Source organism: Patiria miniata, unplaced genomic scaffold (assembly GCF_015706575.1).
Source record: "Patiria miniata isolate m_02_andy unplaced genomic scaffold, ASM1570657v1 HiC_scaffold_13, whole genome shotgun sequence".
NCBI classification, from domain to species: Eukaryota; Metazoa; Echinodermata; class Asteroidea; order Valvatida; family Asterinidae; genus Patiria; species Patiria miniata.
The window spans coordinates 16470690-16486754 of NW_024037051.1; the positions used below are offsets into that span (position 1 = coordinate 16470690).

At 41.5% G+C, this 16065-nt stretch overlaps 1 protein-coding gene across 1 annotated transcript; it reads right to left on the reverse strand.

Moving 5' to 3' along the window:
• Window positions 1-4052: 4052 nt before the first annotated feature.
• On the reverse strand, window positions 4053-13621 carry LOC119721411 (transcription factor SOX-17-like). The gene is made up of 2 exons (XM_038191482.1): window positions 13306-13621; window positions 4053-7705 (listed from the first exon to the last, which is right to left on the reverse strand). Exons 1-2 carry the CDS (start codon window positions 13619-13621, stop codon window positions 6537-6539), a joined length of 1485 nt encoding a protein of 494 aa, XP_038047410.1. The 3' UTR covers window positions 4053-6536.
• Window positions 13622-16065: the final 2444 nt, after the last annotated feature.

Below are 16065 nucleotides of genomic sequence, written 5' to 3' on the forward strand. Positions count from 1 at the left end.
TCTCGTAACCTCCCTGCACTCCCCCTTTTCTCGTCATTTCTCTTCACCTTTCTCCCATTCTCGTTCTTTCTCTTCATTTCTCGTCACCCTTCTTCCCTTCTCGTTCTTTCATGCATTTCTATTCAGCTTCCTTCATTCTCGTCCATTCTCGTCCTCTCTTGTCATTTAGTCTTTTATTTCTTCCACTCCCGTTCTTCGTATAGTCGTTTGTTTTCACCTTCCTTCCTTTCTCGTTCTTCCTCGTCATTTCTCATCACCTGCCTACATTGGTCTCTTCAATTCTCGTTCTTTCTCGTCATTTCCCGTCACCCGTCTTACAGTCGCGTCCTCCCTTGCATTTCCGTTCACCTTCCTCCATTCTCGTCCTTTCTCGTCATGTACCTTAACCTTCCTCAATTCTCGCTCTTTCTCGTCATTTATCGTCACCCTTCCTGCATCACCTCGTCTTATCTTCCGATTCTCAACCAAACATAACACTTTCAAATCATATCGGAAGGGGGGGGGGGTTAGAAGTCTACAACCAGCGCGTAATTAAAGAATCTCTGTGCGACTATCGTGCATAATCCCAAAGTCTTAAAGAATTCCAAACATCTTCCAACTGATAGTAATTAAGAAAGAGGAAGCGCGGTTGGCCCACGCCCTGCGCACACAGGATGGTAGACACCCAAAAGAATTAATGCACGTGTGCTGAGGATGGCCCAGGGAAAGTCCCACGAAGATTGGGAGTTCCTGCAGGTTAATAAAATGTCATTAAAGTTAATGGGATGTGTGTCTAGGTATTTAGGATCACAAATTGAAGGAGCCCCCTCGTTACTGTGTTTTGATCAAAGGGGTAAAAATAGCAATACAAAAACAGTGTTACCTTTTGTTAGGCCCGCTGTGTTTTTGGAAATGGTCCAAACTTACAGCCTTTGTTAGCCAATGCTCGCCGTTCTTGAAATTGTGGTAACAAGTGTAAGCTTTACAAGTATACATTAAACGGTTATTGTTCCCAGGTTGTCATTACTTCCGTCAAGGAGGTTATGTTTTCATCGGATTTTGTTAGTTTGTTGGTTGGTTGGTTAGATAACTTAAAAAGTTATGGACGGATTTGCATGAACAATTAAGGGCTGGTCCTTGGTACAAACAAATATACAAATCGATTAGCTGTTGGAAGTGATCCGGGTCTGGGTCTGGATCCAAGATTTTCGGTAAGGATTCTTCCCCATTTATGAGAGTATTCTTTTGGGTGTACTGACAATATGGCGGGGAATTGTTTAGCCTTGGTAGAGGTTTGCGCTCTCTGAGTGCTTCTAGTTACTGCTGTTTACGGATTCGATAATAGGGCCAATATACCTTTTTCTGGGTTTTATTTCTACTTCTAAGTTCTTGAAGACTTTTTGTAAACTCTTCCGAGAGAAAAAAGAGAGAAAGAGATGAATCCCCTGTTGAAGCAAGCGTGAACAGGTAAAAACACAAAAGTCGCATCGCGGCTGTCACTCAAAGATAATGTTGCTCCGTCCAAACGACAGGAAAAACAGAAAAAAAAATTGGAAGAAAAACCCTTGACAGGATAATTTGCGACATAGCATGCATCACGACTCGTGACACGTATTTATTTTCCCGCTTCGTATTTCTTTCAGTGTTCAAATCAATCAGTAACCAAGCGCTAGTGACTTATACCGTGAAACGAACAAACAAATCGGCACTACAAGAAGTCACGAGTGTCTCGTGCTCAGTTTTCCTCTGTGATGAAATTGCTTTCGGGTGAATAGCGCATGCGTCTCAGAATTTCAGACCATTTTTGTTTCATGACATGACTTGCCGCTCGTGCTGAATTTGATTTTATTGTTTCTGAATACTAGCTCGATTGTATCATTAATTTTTACACAGACCTGTTATATTACACATCCCCGTTATGTATGCTCACTACTCTCTGAAACTGGAGCCAAAGTAACTGTACACCCCGGCAAAATAAATCATTTAATTACAGGCCTAGAGAAGAGATTGCACTTGTTGCAAACAACCTTGCTCATGAACACAAAGGGAATGTACAACATTTGCTTTTGCTGTAATTTTCAGATATGGATGGATTTGGGGAATATACAAAGGGAGTATACAGCTTTATATCAACTATTGTAACACTGAACTGTTTAACGTTTTGTGTACGTAAATGCTGGAAAAGCTAAGAAAAAAAATCGTTTTTTGTAGTCTGGTTTCCTGACCCACTTCAGATGAAACGGAGCAATTTATAGACGTCGGGGAATCGTAAGGTTAGGGAACTATAGTCTAGCTGGTTTGTACCCGTTCACATAATTATGTGTAACCGATTGCAAACTAAATTTGGTAAATTGTGGGCAGTGTTTGAAACAAGTAAGTTTTTCTCCCAACCATGGTCGGCCGACCATCGTTTGAAATTGATACAAAAATTCCATTTTTTTTTAAATGACAGCATACCAGGTGCCATGATTTCACAGGATGCTTGAGGCTATTATTCATTTACAGTCAAGTAATGTGTTTCATAATAATTTGGTATAGTTTTGTTTTTTGAAGTTTGCAAATCTTGTAAATTACCTTTGAGCACAGAAGCAATTACTGTTGTTGCAAAGTGTCTTGCTTAGGAAAGTGAATCTCATAGCTTGACTCAAACCCACCTATCCAAAATACTGACCTCACTTTAATAGCGTTTGACTTTACTTAACATTATTTAATAATTTGGTATGCATGCAGGGCCCCAGTGGAAACAAGACTTTAACTGTCTTGGGCAAATCCTGGGTAAAGAAATGCAATAAATAAATACATAGATAAATAGAATGGACCACGCGGCACTACGCACGCATAATCCCTATACGACAATCCCAGCACGTAAACCAAATTCATCACGGGGCCCACGTCACGACAGGTGTCACTCACTGCCATCCTCGTCCATCGATGAGTACTCAAGCACCCGGACTCTTCGCTTGCCACTGACAGGTTCTGTCAGAGCCTAAGCTCGAGGGGTCGGTGCACGTGTTTGCTTGGTTAAGAACCCTCGGTGGAGGGACCTTGTCTTCAACAAACCTGCGAGTCATTCAGGTGATAAATTGCTTCAAACGTCAGCTTTTTGTCCTCACCATTACAAAAAAATGTAAAATCTTTTGTTATGTGGCTGTTTCCGAAATCCGTATTCGTTTGCAAATCCGTTTTCTTCCGTATCAATTTGTCGTGGCTGTATACACGTTTCCTGTTGAGACTAAAATTGATCTACATGTATATCGAAATGGACCAATGCCAGAAACTAATTACGCGGAATATATCCACAATTTATTGACCTGAAATTATTGGACTTAGCTGAATGCATGGTGAACAGGTAATTGTAATCCTTGCTCTACCTCATTATCATAATGAGCAGAGTGCCCACGTCGATACAGTTCTGCAGATTGTATCCGTTTTACGGCAAACAATATTATTGAAGATGTGACATATTAAAGGGGCATAGTAACACTACTGCCCTGCTCAAGGGTGCATAGATTTAAGGGCAAGGGTGGAGTGGGGGTATAGTTAGACCATAGAGAAAGGACAATGGTCAGACTATATAAGCGTCGCGATATTGGGGTCAATTCTGTTTATGACAGTGGCCTACGGACTTTTACCAACAGGTTTGAGACATAATGACGTCACACTTTGTTTACATGTGTGCCTGCTTGTGAGAGAGCTTTGCGATTCCTCTCTCCACCTGGCTCCCATAGAAAAGCGCACATGTAAACAAAACATGACGTCATAACGTCACAAGTCCATTCGCAGTTATGAGGTACTGAAGCACTACAAAGAACCCCATTGACGTTTGTTTTGATGTTGTATTTTGCTGATTTTAAGTTTCCTACAAGGGGATCATGTGACCATCTTTTTTTTTGAAGCATGAAACACTGAAAAGAAGTTGCTCTTAAGATCTTTAAAAACAATATAGATTGGACAAGACAAAAAGTCGGATACAATATTGACTGCTCAAGTCAAATCTGATTGAGTTTTTCACTTCAGCGAGTGAGACAAGTCTTGAAAGCTCAAATTACAACGCCATTTTCCAGACACTTCTCTTTGTTTTAGAATAAAAGTCAGTTGGTTTATTTTACCTCAAATCATAGAAAAAGCCCTCTCAATGATGATCAGAAATTGAACATCTTAATAATAACAACAACCGACTCCATCTACACTTTTTTTTCTCTAAACTTTACAATGCACGGACGAATCCGGTGCAACTTGAAAATGTTTTCATTAAATACTTCTACAACTTTTTTTTCTTATTCAGCCGAAAACAAGATGGCGAACCAGCGCCAAACTTAACAACACCTCATCAATTGCATCAAACTCTCACACTTTAAAAATCAATATAATTCTGTATTTTTGTTTGAAAGTATTTTTTCTCATATACCATGATTTTTTTTTAGGGCAAACCAATCCTTCATATTCCATTCATTGTGAATTTGTACCATCTTTATGACTCTTTCTCATTACAGATAGTCGGTTGCAAAGACAATAAAAATTGTTACAAATGTACAAAGACCGACTTGTATTCTAAATGATACATTTTTTTTCTTAAAACCATGTTAGTATAACCACACACACCAAAATATTCGACAGTATAATACTGCAATATTCTCGGAAGACATACTAAGGAAGCTACAGTGATTATTGTATTTTGTCCCGCCCAAAACAAATTGGTTGAAAAGCTTCAGTGCCCGCGTCACATTTCACGGGTTACCAAAAACCAAAATCGTGACTGAGACCTGTGCAAAAATTGCCGGGCACCACGAAACGCTTCAACCAATCACGGGAAGGGAACACAGTATATATGAATATTCACGAAGAGAAGGAAAGATTCCTCGGCGCCAAACAACTGAAGTGCCATTCCCCCAAATGTGTGAACCACACGGCATTTTGGCGGGAAAAATCCATAAGGCACGCGTTCAAAAAGACCCACATCTGAAGTCTCGCTCCCTAAAGAGCCCCTGATTCAAGTGACCCTCTGATCTTGCATTCAAGACATATCGGTTTTCCAACTCAGGAAGAGCCAGCCATATTCTCTTCTCAGCGGCAACACGATTGCTTCCTCTTCGAGTTGAATGCAAGATCCCAAGGGGACCTCTCTAAGATGCTTTTACAAGAGCAGAGGGACCCTTGATCGGGAAAGATGGAGCCTTTAATCTCCTCAACATCTCAAGATGGCTCATCATCTTCAGAAGTACAATGTATTAAAAACAAAACCTCCAACAGAATCTCAACTCTTCAAGTTCTCAACATCTGAATTCCAAACAAACTTACACCCAACCTTTAAAAAAAAAGGCAGCAAAATTATCCTTATCTTAAAACTCGTTCTAATGCCCAGGTCAGCTCGAAAACTCTTGCGAAATATTTATCATCTACACAAATAAAATAATCAGATAACATTGGTCTTTATCATAATACTGCTGACATCTTTACAAATTAACAAGAGTTCAAAAGTTAAACACAAGGCGAGAAACAAACAAAAAAATTTAAGCTGTTTAGAGTTCTGTATACAAGTGGAAAATTACTTGGTACATAACAAAATGCATTAATTATGATGGAATTTTTTATATCAAAACAATTATGTGCATAACCTGAAATTGATCAAACTCAAAAACAAAAACAAATAAAAACTTAAAATCAGGCTTAAGAACTCTTTTCACAATCTATTCACTACCTGTTCAGATGCAGCATTTTTTTTTTAATACATTGACCCGGGTCCCGTGCAATTACTAGAGAAAATTCATACCAAGGAATGTTGATAACGTCATTTTGTTTATAAACAAAATACATCATCCAGCCAAGGTGAACTTGTAGCGGACCCTCCAACCGCACGTGACCCCGCCAAAATTGCACATTCTAACAAAAAAGCACTCACTCTATATAGGAACATCACAAGAAAGTTGTCATTAATTTGGTCTACGAATATCTAGTTTTTGAGTTTGCACCTACTTGCTTTTGCGGCTCTTAAAAAAAGGTGAAACTACCAAAATAAACAACACAACATAATAACTTAATACTAACCAATTAATGAACCTATACATGTTTTCTTTGTACAACTCCACAAGTGAAACACAATCAAGTTTTCTTGAACAAAAACTTTAAGGAAGCATTTAACGGGATCAAACACAACTTCCTGTATAAAGGTACTCGAAATAAGCTTGAAATAAGCTTCTTAAATTCTTTTCAGTGAGGCTTTACTTGTGGATACTTGTAGTGAAACGCAAAACCAGATTAAGGTCTGGGTGGAAAAGCAAATTAACAGCGCTATAAACCAATAAAAGTAGAGCGTGAACAACCTTTACAAACTCAAGACGGTAAAAGTATTTTAGAAATTCCGAGAAAGCGTTATAGCTGAACAAGTATAACTCAATGTAATCTACTCGTTATTTAAGCATGACAGTACGCGAACCATGCTTGTAAAATTCTCACGTGCAATGTGCAACAAAGTTAACTGTTTTGCTCAGTGAGCGGGACTGGAGAACCAGCTTCAGTCCCCAACTTTCAAATAAACAAAAATGTCTCTCGAATCCACCTCACATGAAAGAGTTTGTCAGCATGTCTGTGGCGAAGTTATTGTCCGTGTAGGCGCTCTGTGGCGGCAGAGAGTCAAGCTGGTACATGTCCATGGGGAGATCGTCACGGTTGAGCTCGAAGAGAAGCTCCGCATCGCTGAGCTGCATCAGCCCGTTCAGAGTGGAGATTTGGTCAGGTGTCAGCCCATTCCCGTTCAGCTCGTCCGAGCTGATCGGGTACTGGGATGGAGTGAAGGTGTCGGCGGGTTGAGGTCTGGCTTGTTGGTTGGTCGTCAGGTTGTTCATCTGCTGCAGCTCCTGCTGCTGCTGTTGCATCAGTTGCTCCTGCTGCGCCTGCGAGAGAGCTTGTGAGATCAGCGACGTCACGGCGCTGTTTTGGTTATGCGGAGGTGCATTGACAAGAGCCCGGAGGCTGCTCAACGTGGCGCTCGCCGACATGTTCATGTTGTCAAGTCCTTGGCTGACCATCTCCGTCTTGATCGGCATGAAGTCACCGCATCCGGTGCTGTTGACTCCATCCTGCTCAACCCCATGACCCTCCATCTTGATGGGGTTGAACTGGTAACACCCACCGTTGTTGATTCTGTCCTGCCCAACCATGGGAGATGGGGGACTCTGAGCGCTTGTAGCGTAAGGCTGCATGTGATTTGGCCCCTCGAGTCCAGGATTGGGGAACGTGAAGACGTTGTCCTCCATCATCAAGGGTGACATCTCCGGTGTCGGAAGACCCATCGCAGCGAGGGGTTCCGAGTAGCCAGTCGCGGTGTAGCTTAAGTCGATGGTGTTGATCGGGGAGACCTTGAACTTGATTTCTGGCATGGCGTTGGCATTGTCCATCGGTGTCGGCGATGTGCGCGGTGTGATGTCAGGCGTCTGCAGGGAGCTGGTCCCCATGTGATCAGGGGAACTGGCCGACATGGAGACCGGTGTGGCAGGCGCTGACAGCGGGGTACCAGGACTGCTGGTGGTGGTGGATCCACCTGCTACCGTAGACCCACCTGTTGGCTGAGCGGTGTTGGTGTTCCTCTTCATGGTGCGCTTGGGACCTTTGCGGCGTCGTGGTCGGTACTTGTAGTCGGGATGGTCAGCCATGTGCTTGACGCGAAGTCTCTCCGCCTCATCAATGAAAGGCCGCTTCTCCATCAGAGACAAGCTGCGCCAAGATTTACCTGCAGAAACGATACAATGGCACAACACCAATTAAGTATTGGGAACAAGTAATTTTGTTTTAATCAAAGAGTCACGTCATGAAATTATACCATTATATAAACAACAGGTGTAAACGCTTCTGTAAAAAAAATTCTGAGCATGTCAGTGAACTTGTCTTTATTCCTCAGAGATTTGCGTTATGGTTATTTATTTTCTATTTCTTTAGATTTTGGCGGCGACAGTCTTCCCAAGAGGAGCTGCTTTCACTCCCGAGTCAAGTAAGTCCAGTCAATATTTTCATTATTTTGATATTATATTGAACGTGTATTGTGGCATAGTGACTTGTCAAAAGCTGTTTTCGTTATCCTGGGCCCGGTGCGTTATCAAAGTATCAGGGTCGGGAATGTCCTGTCAAGTTTTTTTCCCGACCGAATTCAATTAGCGAGTTGACTAAATAAAAAAAAAATCATCACCAGAATCGGAGGTCAAATCTTCAGGATAGCCCAGAACAAGGCTAGAAAGATAAGATAGACAAATTCACAGCAGACGGAAGGAAGCAAGACCAGGGCTACCAAGTCCCACACTTGGAAAAACAAGCGCTAAGGCAACAAACTCTTTGTCCTTCGCTTTTAGGGATAGAAAAGATCCCCACGCACACGCATACACGAGAAACCAGAGCTTCCCTTTTTCAACAACTCGAGGCTAGTGGACCCGATCAGCTGGTGGGTGAGGTCACGCGGCGATTAGTCATCAACTCCAATAGAAGCCCAGGTAACCCTCAGAAGAAAAAAAACCTTTAAAGGGATTTTTCCTTTGAGAATGGAGATCTCCAAATCAAGCGTAAATCAAGCCATGGTTGATTGACCCGCAGAGAGTAAACGAGTTTCACTCTCCATCCGTGACTACAAGCACAACTCTTAATAAAACCAAATCTGCAAGCTGCTAGTGAAATATTGCTCCAAAAATGTGACTGTCATATCGATTATACAATTCGAGTTTCGATACAATGGAAGCCCAACAAGCATCCTTGTTACAAAAAACTGACAAATAACACATCTTCCCCACGATCAAGCATAGGAACAACATTAAGTTTTTTAACAGTGATTCAGAAACACTTCAATGTTTTAATGTTTTGTAGAGTTGCATCACACATAATCTTAACGGCATGACACAGGGTCGTTTGCTTGACATGCTTTCTGTTTTTCCCAATAATAACGCCTCGACATCCAAAGAAGAATGTTCAAAACCTAACCTGTTGTAGTTTTAGCTCGGTGGATATTACACTTTCGAGAACTCTTCAACAATGATTCAGAAACAATGAACGTTTAATGTTATGTGAAGAAGTTGCATTACACATAACCGCTATCATCACTTCAAGTGTTCTATCCAAACCTCACTCAAACATCGCAGGCGCAAAGGAAACATAGTACATCCTCGTGCGACCAGAGAAAGTTGGACCCAAGCCACCATCTCAAAAAAAATCCCAACCTCAGACCACTCAACGCAAACTGAAGGTGCTCCTTTAAAACCTTGTTTTGCTCCCGTCCAATATCCCCAGGTACGTGTGTAATACCTCGCATAAATAACCCCACAGCTCTCTTGCCAGCTGACAGTATCAAAAGTGCCCGCTTGACCGCACACCCTTTATTATGTCCAACCCGCAGCCAACCAGTATAATATATTATTAGTTCATAACAACTTCCCCCAATGTAAACAACAGGCTCTTGTATTTGCCACGGCCCCAACACGGAACAGGCTGCTGGAAATGGAGAAAGGAGAAGGCACACAAGGCGGTGCACTGGACCACAAACACTAACCCACAAGTATTAAAATAGAAAGTGCAGCACTTCAGTCTCACTCCGATGAGTGTATAATTTCGTTTCGCTTTACAATTTGACATTTGTACTCAATTGAAGATATCAACTTTATTGTGACCATTTCGCAATAAGTGGACTAGTTGTTATACCTCGTGCAAAACCTCAAACACCTATTCACAACTGAAACATAATTATTTCCCCAAACTTCAAATGTGTTGCGCAAGTTGGTCCCTGAACAGGTTTTAAGTTTATTCACGAACCCCACGTGACCAACAAGTAAATGACAGCTATTGGTTGAGTGATTGTGAAAGTGCGTGCGGGGTGCCTCGATCAGTGGGCCACGTGACCTTGAGTAGGAGGAGTCAAGGCGGTTTGCTCGGGCAACCCCCAACGACAAGGGAACTGCCATTGCAATTGGTCGACCCGCAGTTGCGAAATGCACGTAAACAGCACTCATAATCATACTGTGGATCAGAGTCTGTGATCTGTATGCAAGCATGGATTGCATTTGTACATGAGCACGCACATAGTGCATGCACAACGCTTTCAAAATCAGTAATGTGACATGTTCTTGCTCTATGATGCGTTCAGTTCAACATTAGCAACTTGAAGTTACCGGCATGTTTTTATACGACATTGAATACTGTGCATTAACTTTCCTGTTTGAATTCGACATGATGGATGGTAGTTTAAACAGAAGTTTCAGTGAAACTCTGGCGAACGGGGTCATATTTCGTCCAAACAGAGAGAAGCTTGTAACAAAATCATAAAATAAGGGTTTTTTCTTCCTAAACCGAATCAGAATATACTAACATTCCTCCAAACGTATTTAACACTTCTTAAATGCTTCCCACTACTATCACTAGGCTACAATCGTACAATAACCGTGCTTCCAAATACAGAAGACGTATTTACCTTTAAGTCCTTACTTATTCAAGAAAATAACTTTTTTTTTTTTTTTTTTAATTGTCCGCATATTAGCTCATACCTTCCCATCATGCTTTGAGGCATTACTTAATACATTGGTCACTTGTGCTCACCCGGGTTTCATTATACAGGGCAATAGTTTACTATTACACCATATGCAGAAATGTATATTTCATTATCACACACCACGTATTACGCTCACACAGTACATGTACATGTTAATGCTTCCGTACGACTAAATGAAAACACAACAGTTGCACATCGTTTGATGGCAATTTCAATTTCAAAAACAAGACCTAAAAAAAATACTGGTACATGTTTATCCACACGGGTTCTCGTCTTAAAACCGCAGGGTTGCAAATGTCTTTTATTCTTCCAATCCCAAAGCGATACTTGCAATATCATCCCATCAGCAAAAAAAATGACAAAGGCTTTCCTTCACGCTAGACCTACGGCATGTGTTTCAAATTTGATTGTAATAGATAGGGGAATAGTTGCTAGTGACTCCATGCAATGCATCATATACAGATTCGCGACCTCTGACTAATACAATAATACCGTATACCGCTTATAGGATGACTCAAAATACACTGTTATGGTGATCCAAATTCAATGTTACAGTGCATTATAGGATATTTTTCTTATAACATCCAACTCGTAGTACAGCAACAACCAGTGCATTATAAGATATTTTTCTTATATTAACATCCAACTCGTACAGCAACAACCAGTGCATTATAGGATATTTTTCTTATATTAACATCCAACTCGTACAGCAACAACCAGTGCATTATAGGATATTTCTCTTATATTAACATCCAACTCGTACAGCATCAACCACTAGCATAATTGTTCTGGTTATATACAAACAGCCCGGAACAGTGTGTGTTTCGATACAACCAGGCACACTTAGAATATGTGTGTGTACATTAGGTCATCAATAATGCTACCATCGCCAATCATGTTGCGACCATGTGCATGTAGAACATGAAAGCGAGACAGACGATCGATACCAACCTATCAATAATGTTCACAATAAACGTGCACCCGCACAGACACCCCACTAGTTAGCTATGTATCCCACTAGGTTTCAGAATGGTTTTTGTTGTTACGGCCCAATACATTTATAGCCAAGATATTTTTGTAGGCCCGTTAATACCGTTAAAGGTCATGTCAAAATATGAACTGTGCTCCAAAGTACTGTACTATACACGCACTGTTGTTTTCCTTGCCTACTAAAAATGAAATAGTTCCCATTGTGACGCAACTTTTTATAACATTTGCTTTTAAGTAAAATTGAGGACTGAGTTTGGAACTCCGGAAGGTGATAAAAACTCAGCATGTTAGTGTCTAATATAATCCTTGAACATCCAGTGTCACCGGTGACTTGGGAGTTTTGACTGAAAGTTAGAACAAGATTTGTGAGTGACAGTCGGAGACTCACCGAAGTGCCGAGGGAATTGTATAATATTACGGGGGTCTGTTTTATGTCAAAGTCAAAATGACTGCATGGTTCCTATCAAGGCAGTGACTCCTGCAGTACTTAACATAAACAGTTCACAGCGCTAAAGGAGATATAGAGATATTTTCTGAAACAACACATGAGTATTATGAACAGTAGTTGTCATGCACACACAGCTTTAAACTACGCTGTAACATCCAACGCAAACTAATAATTTGTTCCAGTTTTGTTCAAACCACGAATTCCTGCGATTCAAATGCACAATAATTTGCCAGTTTATGGTCATACCAGGTTTTCCCCCACTTAATTCCAACCATTACTGCGCATGCAATTTCTGAGAAATTTATGTCCAACTTCGCATGCAACTCAACAGCTGTTTACAAAAATAGTCGTACAAATACACAAGCACGGCAATCACATTTCATTTTCCCCAGTCAATTATAATTCCCTTTGCAAACACTAAAATATAATGTCTCAGACGTGAAAATACCTCGTTTCCACTTTCCACACACTATTAGTATTACTATTAATAAAATCTCGCAGCCCATTTAATAAAAAAAAAATCACCGCATTTGGGAATTCAGATCGGCAATTTTCAGGGATCCCTAGTCCGCGCACGGTGTTTACTTGTAACGTGAGTAGCCGAGCTGTCATTGATTTACACGGGCAAGTAAGAGCATCGCTGCGGGCACTGAAAATGGCCTTGACATGGGTAGTGTATTAAAGATCATAGAAAACTGTACAACGCAATGGGCCTGTTGACAACACTGCCAACAAACTGCGCACAATATACACAACACGACCAAAACCATCGCACATGTGTTCAGTTAGAATCTGTGGAAATGGACATACATGTACAGCATGGAGTACATATGGTTCGCACACACATACACATGGTTTACAGCTTTATGTGACAAAATATGCGTCATTGGTATTACACGGAGCACAGACCCGCCGTATGTATCGCGCAGTTGGTTTCCGTTTTGTTTGCTCGCCAATCGCATGTGCATAATGATTTGTCAGGGTTCGGCTCCAAGCGTAAATTTGTAAGGGTCCGGCTCGATCCATAAATTTTGCATTGCGACATGCTGGATGGTTGGACTTGACAGTCATGGTAGTTAATGCATGGAGATCGGTGGTTAAGCGCGTAGAACGCACAGGTTTAAACCGAAAAGCAATTTGACACCTGATGTGTGTGTGTAGATTGAAAAAGGGCAAATGTGCTTCTTCCTTGCGTGAAGCTGTATCAAGATTGCTCGTACTTGTTTTAATTTGTTGTATGTGGAACTGGAGGGATGAATAGTGGTTTCGTTACGGAAAAGCAGCTCCGTGTTTAAAATACCGGTAATAAAAAGTTGATGTGGTAGTATTGCAGAGTTTTCTGCTATGGTAATGGATTATTCATGATACTCACCTAGCATTTTACTGAGATCGGCGTTGTGAAGATCGGGGTTCTGATCCGCTAGTCGTTTTCTCTCGTCCTTGGCCCACACCATGAAGGCATTCATAGGTCGTCTTATCCTAGTTTCCCTCTTGCCTCTGCCGTTGCTCCCAGCATCGCCAGAGTTCTTCTCCTTCATATCCTCCAGCCACTTGCATCCGGCCTGCTGGAGCAGCGCGGCGTTGCCGGGCTCCGAGAGCAGGGCCACGGTGCTCAAACCCCCGCGGAGCATCAAGGTATTCCTGGTCATGTTTAAGTCCTGTTGAAGCATTTCCGAGACGGTTCTCATTGTGCGATGATAGCCGATGTCGTCAAACCAACTAAACTCTCCAAGAAGCAGTAGTGTTTCTCACCGACCGCATCCAGTGAGAGCTCACCAAATTGTGTTGTAATGAACACCCCGGTTTGGGTTATTTCACAGTTCGCGATCAGCTGGAGCAATCAGCTGTTCTGCCTTCATTGACACACTAGTTCTTTAACCGGCATCCCCGTTAGGTCTGTCAGTCAGCGACCAGGAAGGCCCGCCCCCCGTGCGCGTGAACTAATGCGCCTGCACGTGACCTTACGGGGCTCGCACAGTGACGCGTACCTCCGCCCACTTTGTCATGCGGTGGTGTCGGAGCGGATCAACTAGTCTAGCGCCCGCTACGTTCACACCACAATTCTCACTCACATGCACATCGCACCTGCGCTGCGTGTACGTTGATATGCATTTGGCAGATTCACCGATTGTATGGCGTAACGGTAAAGTGGAAAACTAAACGCGTGGTTTGTTTATGACCTTGGGATTATTTGAGTTAAGTTGAAAGCTCTCCGGGCATGATTGATTGTGTTTCTGGCACAGTGGTTCGCTGTCATATCATAAACCTCTCGAGCTATTGCGAAATCTCAAGAAAAGAAAGGGCTTACAAAAAAAAAGGCTTTTAAAAGTCGGTATCACGATCGCAAAGTCCATGGTCAGCGTGAAAACAGGCAGATGGGTTGTAATAATAGAAAGTCAGTAGGGTCAAGAGTTGATGCACAAGGAATCAAAACATAATTTAGTAAAGAAAAAATTCCTTTAAATTAGATTTAAATTAGATGTAATCCAGTCTGCTTGATGTTATACCTTTTGGTACTCGGCACTTTTTTTTCCTCAAACTTTGGGCCTACATGTCATGTTTTTGGTTTTTACTAATATCTTTTTGTTCAATGCAATATTTTTGATGTTGAGAGTCCACAATTGACAGAAACACTTCGTTTTGAACTATCCTGCGGAGTCCGACTGACTTTATTTCTAACTTTCTTTGCGTTGTCCGTTGCTCTTTTGCCACGAAATTGAATAAATATACATGTGCGATAAATTTGTCATCAATGTGACCAGATGATGGTGATTCAGCATCAAAATATTCACCATCTTCATCATGACTGAGTAATCGCCATGTTAATTAAAAGTTATACTCGTCAAAACCACCTGTTATGTTTACCTGATTGGCCTTCGTATTCATGAATTTGAGCAATTCCTCGCTTGCGTGCGAACAGTGTCAACATTGAGATGCCAATAAAACGGAATTCCTGTTTACTGTCAATTCCACTTCCCTGAAAAAAAGGGTCAAAAAGCTTGCCGAATAAAACAACACATCCTGCAAAACTATCTCACGGTGTGTTGTAATTTTGTGAATTATTAACTTTTTTTTTATTAAAGATCTTTATTTTATGCGGCGTGTTTCAGCTTTTTCTAAAATGCAGCTTTGCTCATCTCAGTGACAATTTCTGATCCAAGTTTACAATCGCGTTAGGTAAACAAATTCTTACAAGAAATTTCCCAGGCTTCCTCGACAATTACCGTAACTGAATTCCTCGCGTCAAGATGATGAGAAGCTTAAGAACATAATCCCTTTCCGCGGAGACATGCAACAAATCGGATTAAACAGGATTATTCTCCCCATCGTCTTTAACAAATGCACCGAGATTAAAGGATTTACTTGAGGGCGACATTTCTGCTATAATTCTTGATGACGAAGGCCCCTTCGGAACATAGTCGTTAACAGTTAAACGAAACAGAAATGATTTCTTGAACTAATAAGGTAGAATCACTGTTCCCACTACATTTGTACAGCTTGTTGTCTCTGGGAAATTATAAGGATTCCCTAGCTAGCTTTAGAATTAAGAAAAGAAATAACATAAGCATCCTACAGAGGACCCCCCCCCCCCAAAAAAAGTTCCTAAGCAAGAACTTCTCTTAACCTTGGCCGTAAGTTTGCCATTTTTTAGTCCACGAACATCGTACATTCGCCCACAACCTCAGAACGTCCTATTCCCGAACCGAGTCCCTCTTTTTTGAATCTTAGTTTCCCAGGATTTCTTGTGGCTGCCGTGGTTCCTCTTTTACAAAGCCTTCGAAGAAGATGCCAAGCTGAGGATTCAAACCATCCCTTTTTCTAGCTCCATGTTCCCAGCGATTCTTGGATAATGAGTTCTACAGCTGTAAGGGATTAAAGAAACACCCTGTCATTCAGATTCCTCCATCTTGAAAAAAAAAACCCAAACACAAAAACCTTAGATCCTCAAATTCCCAAAGAAAGAAGTTTCGTTGCTCCTACATCCCACCCCTCTCCCCTGTCAGCTTGTTGATTCACAGACCCCTCGATCCCCTGTCAATCAAACTGAATTCCCCGTACGGCTATCAATATAACTGACTCCCGGTGCGCACGGAAGTAGTAAACAAGAAAACCGCAAAAACTTGTTTGTCGT

Excerpts from the sequence above, each read along its gene's own strand:
- LOC119721411 (XM_038191482.1), bottom strand. The coding sequence starts at position 13,621 with ATGAGAACCGTCTCGGAAATGCTTCAACAGGACTTAAACATGACCAGG. Across the intron at positions 7,706-13,305 it reads CGATCTCAGTAAAATGCTAG|GTAAATCTTGGCGCAGCTTG; the intron begins GTGAGTATCATG and ends TCGTTTCTGCAG.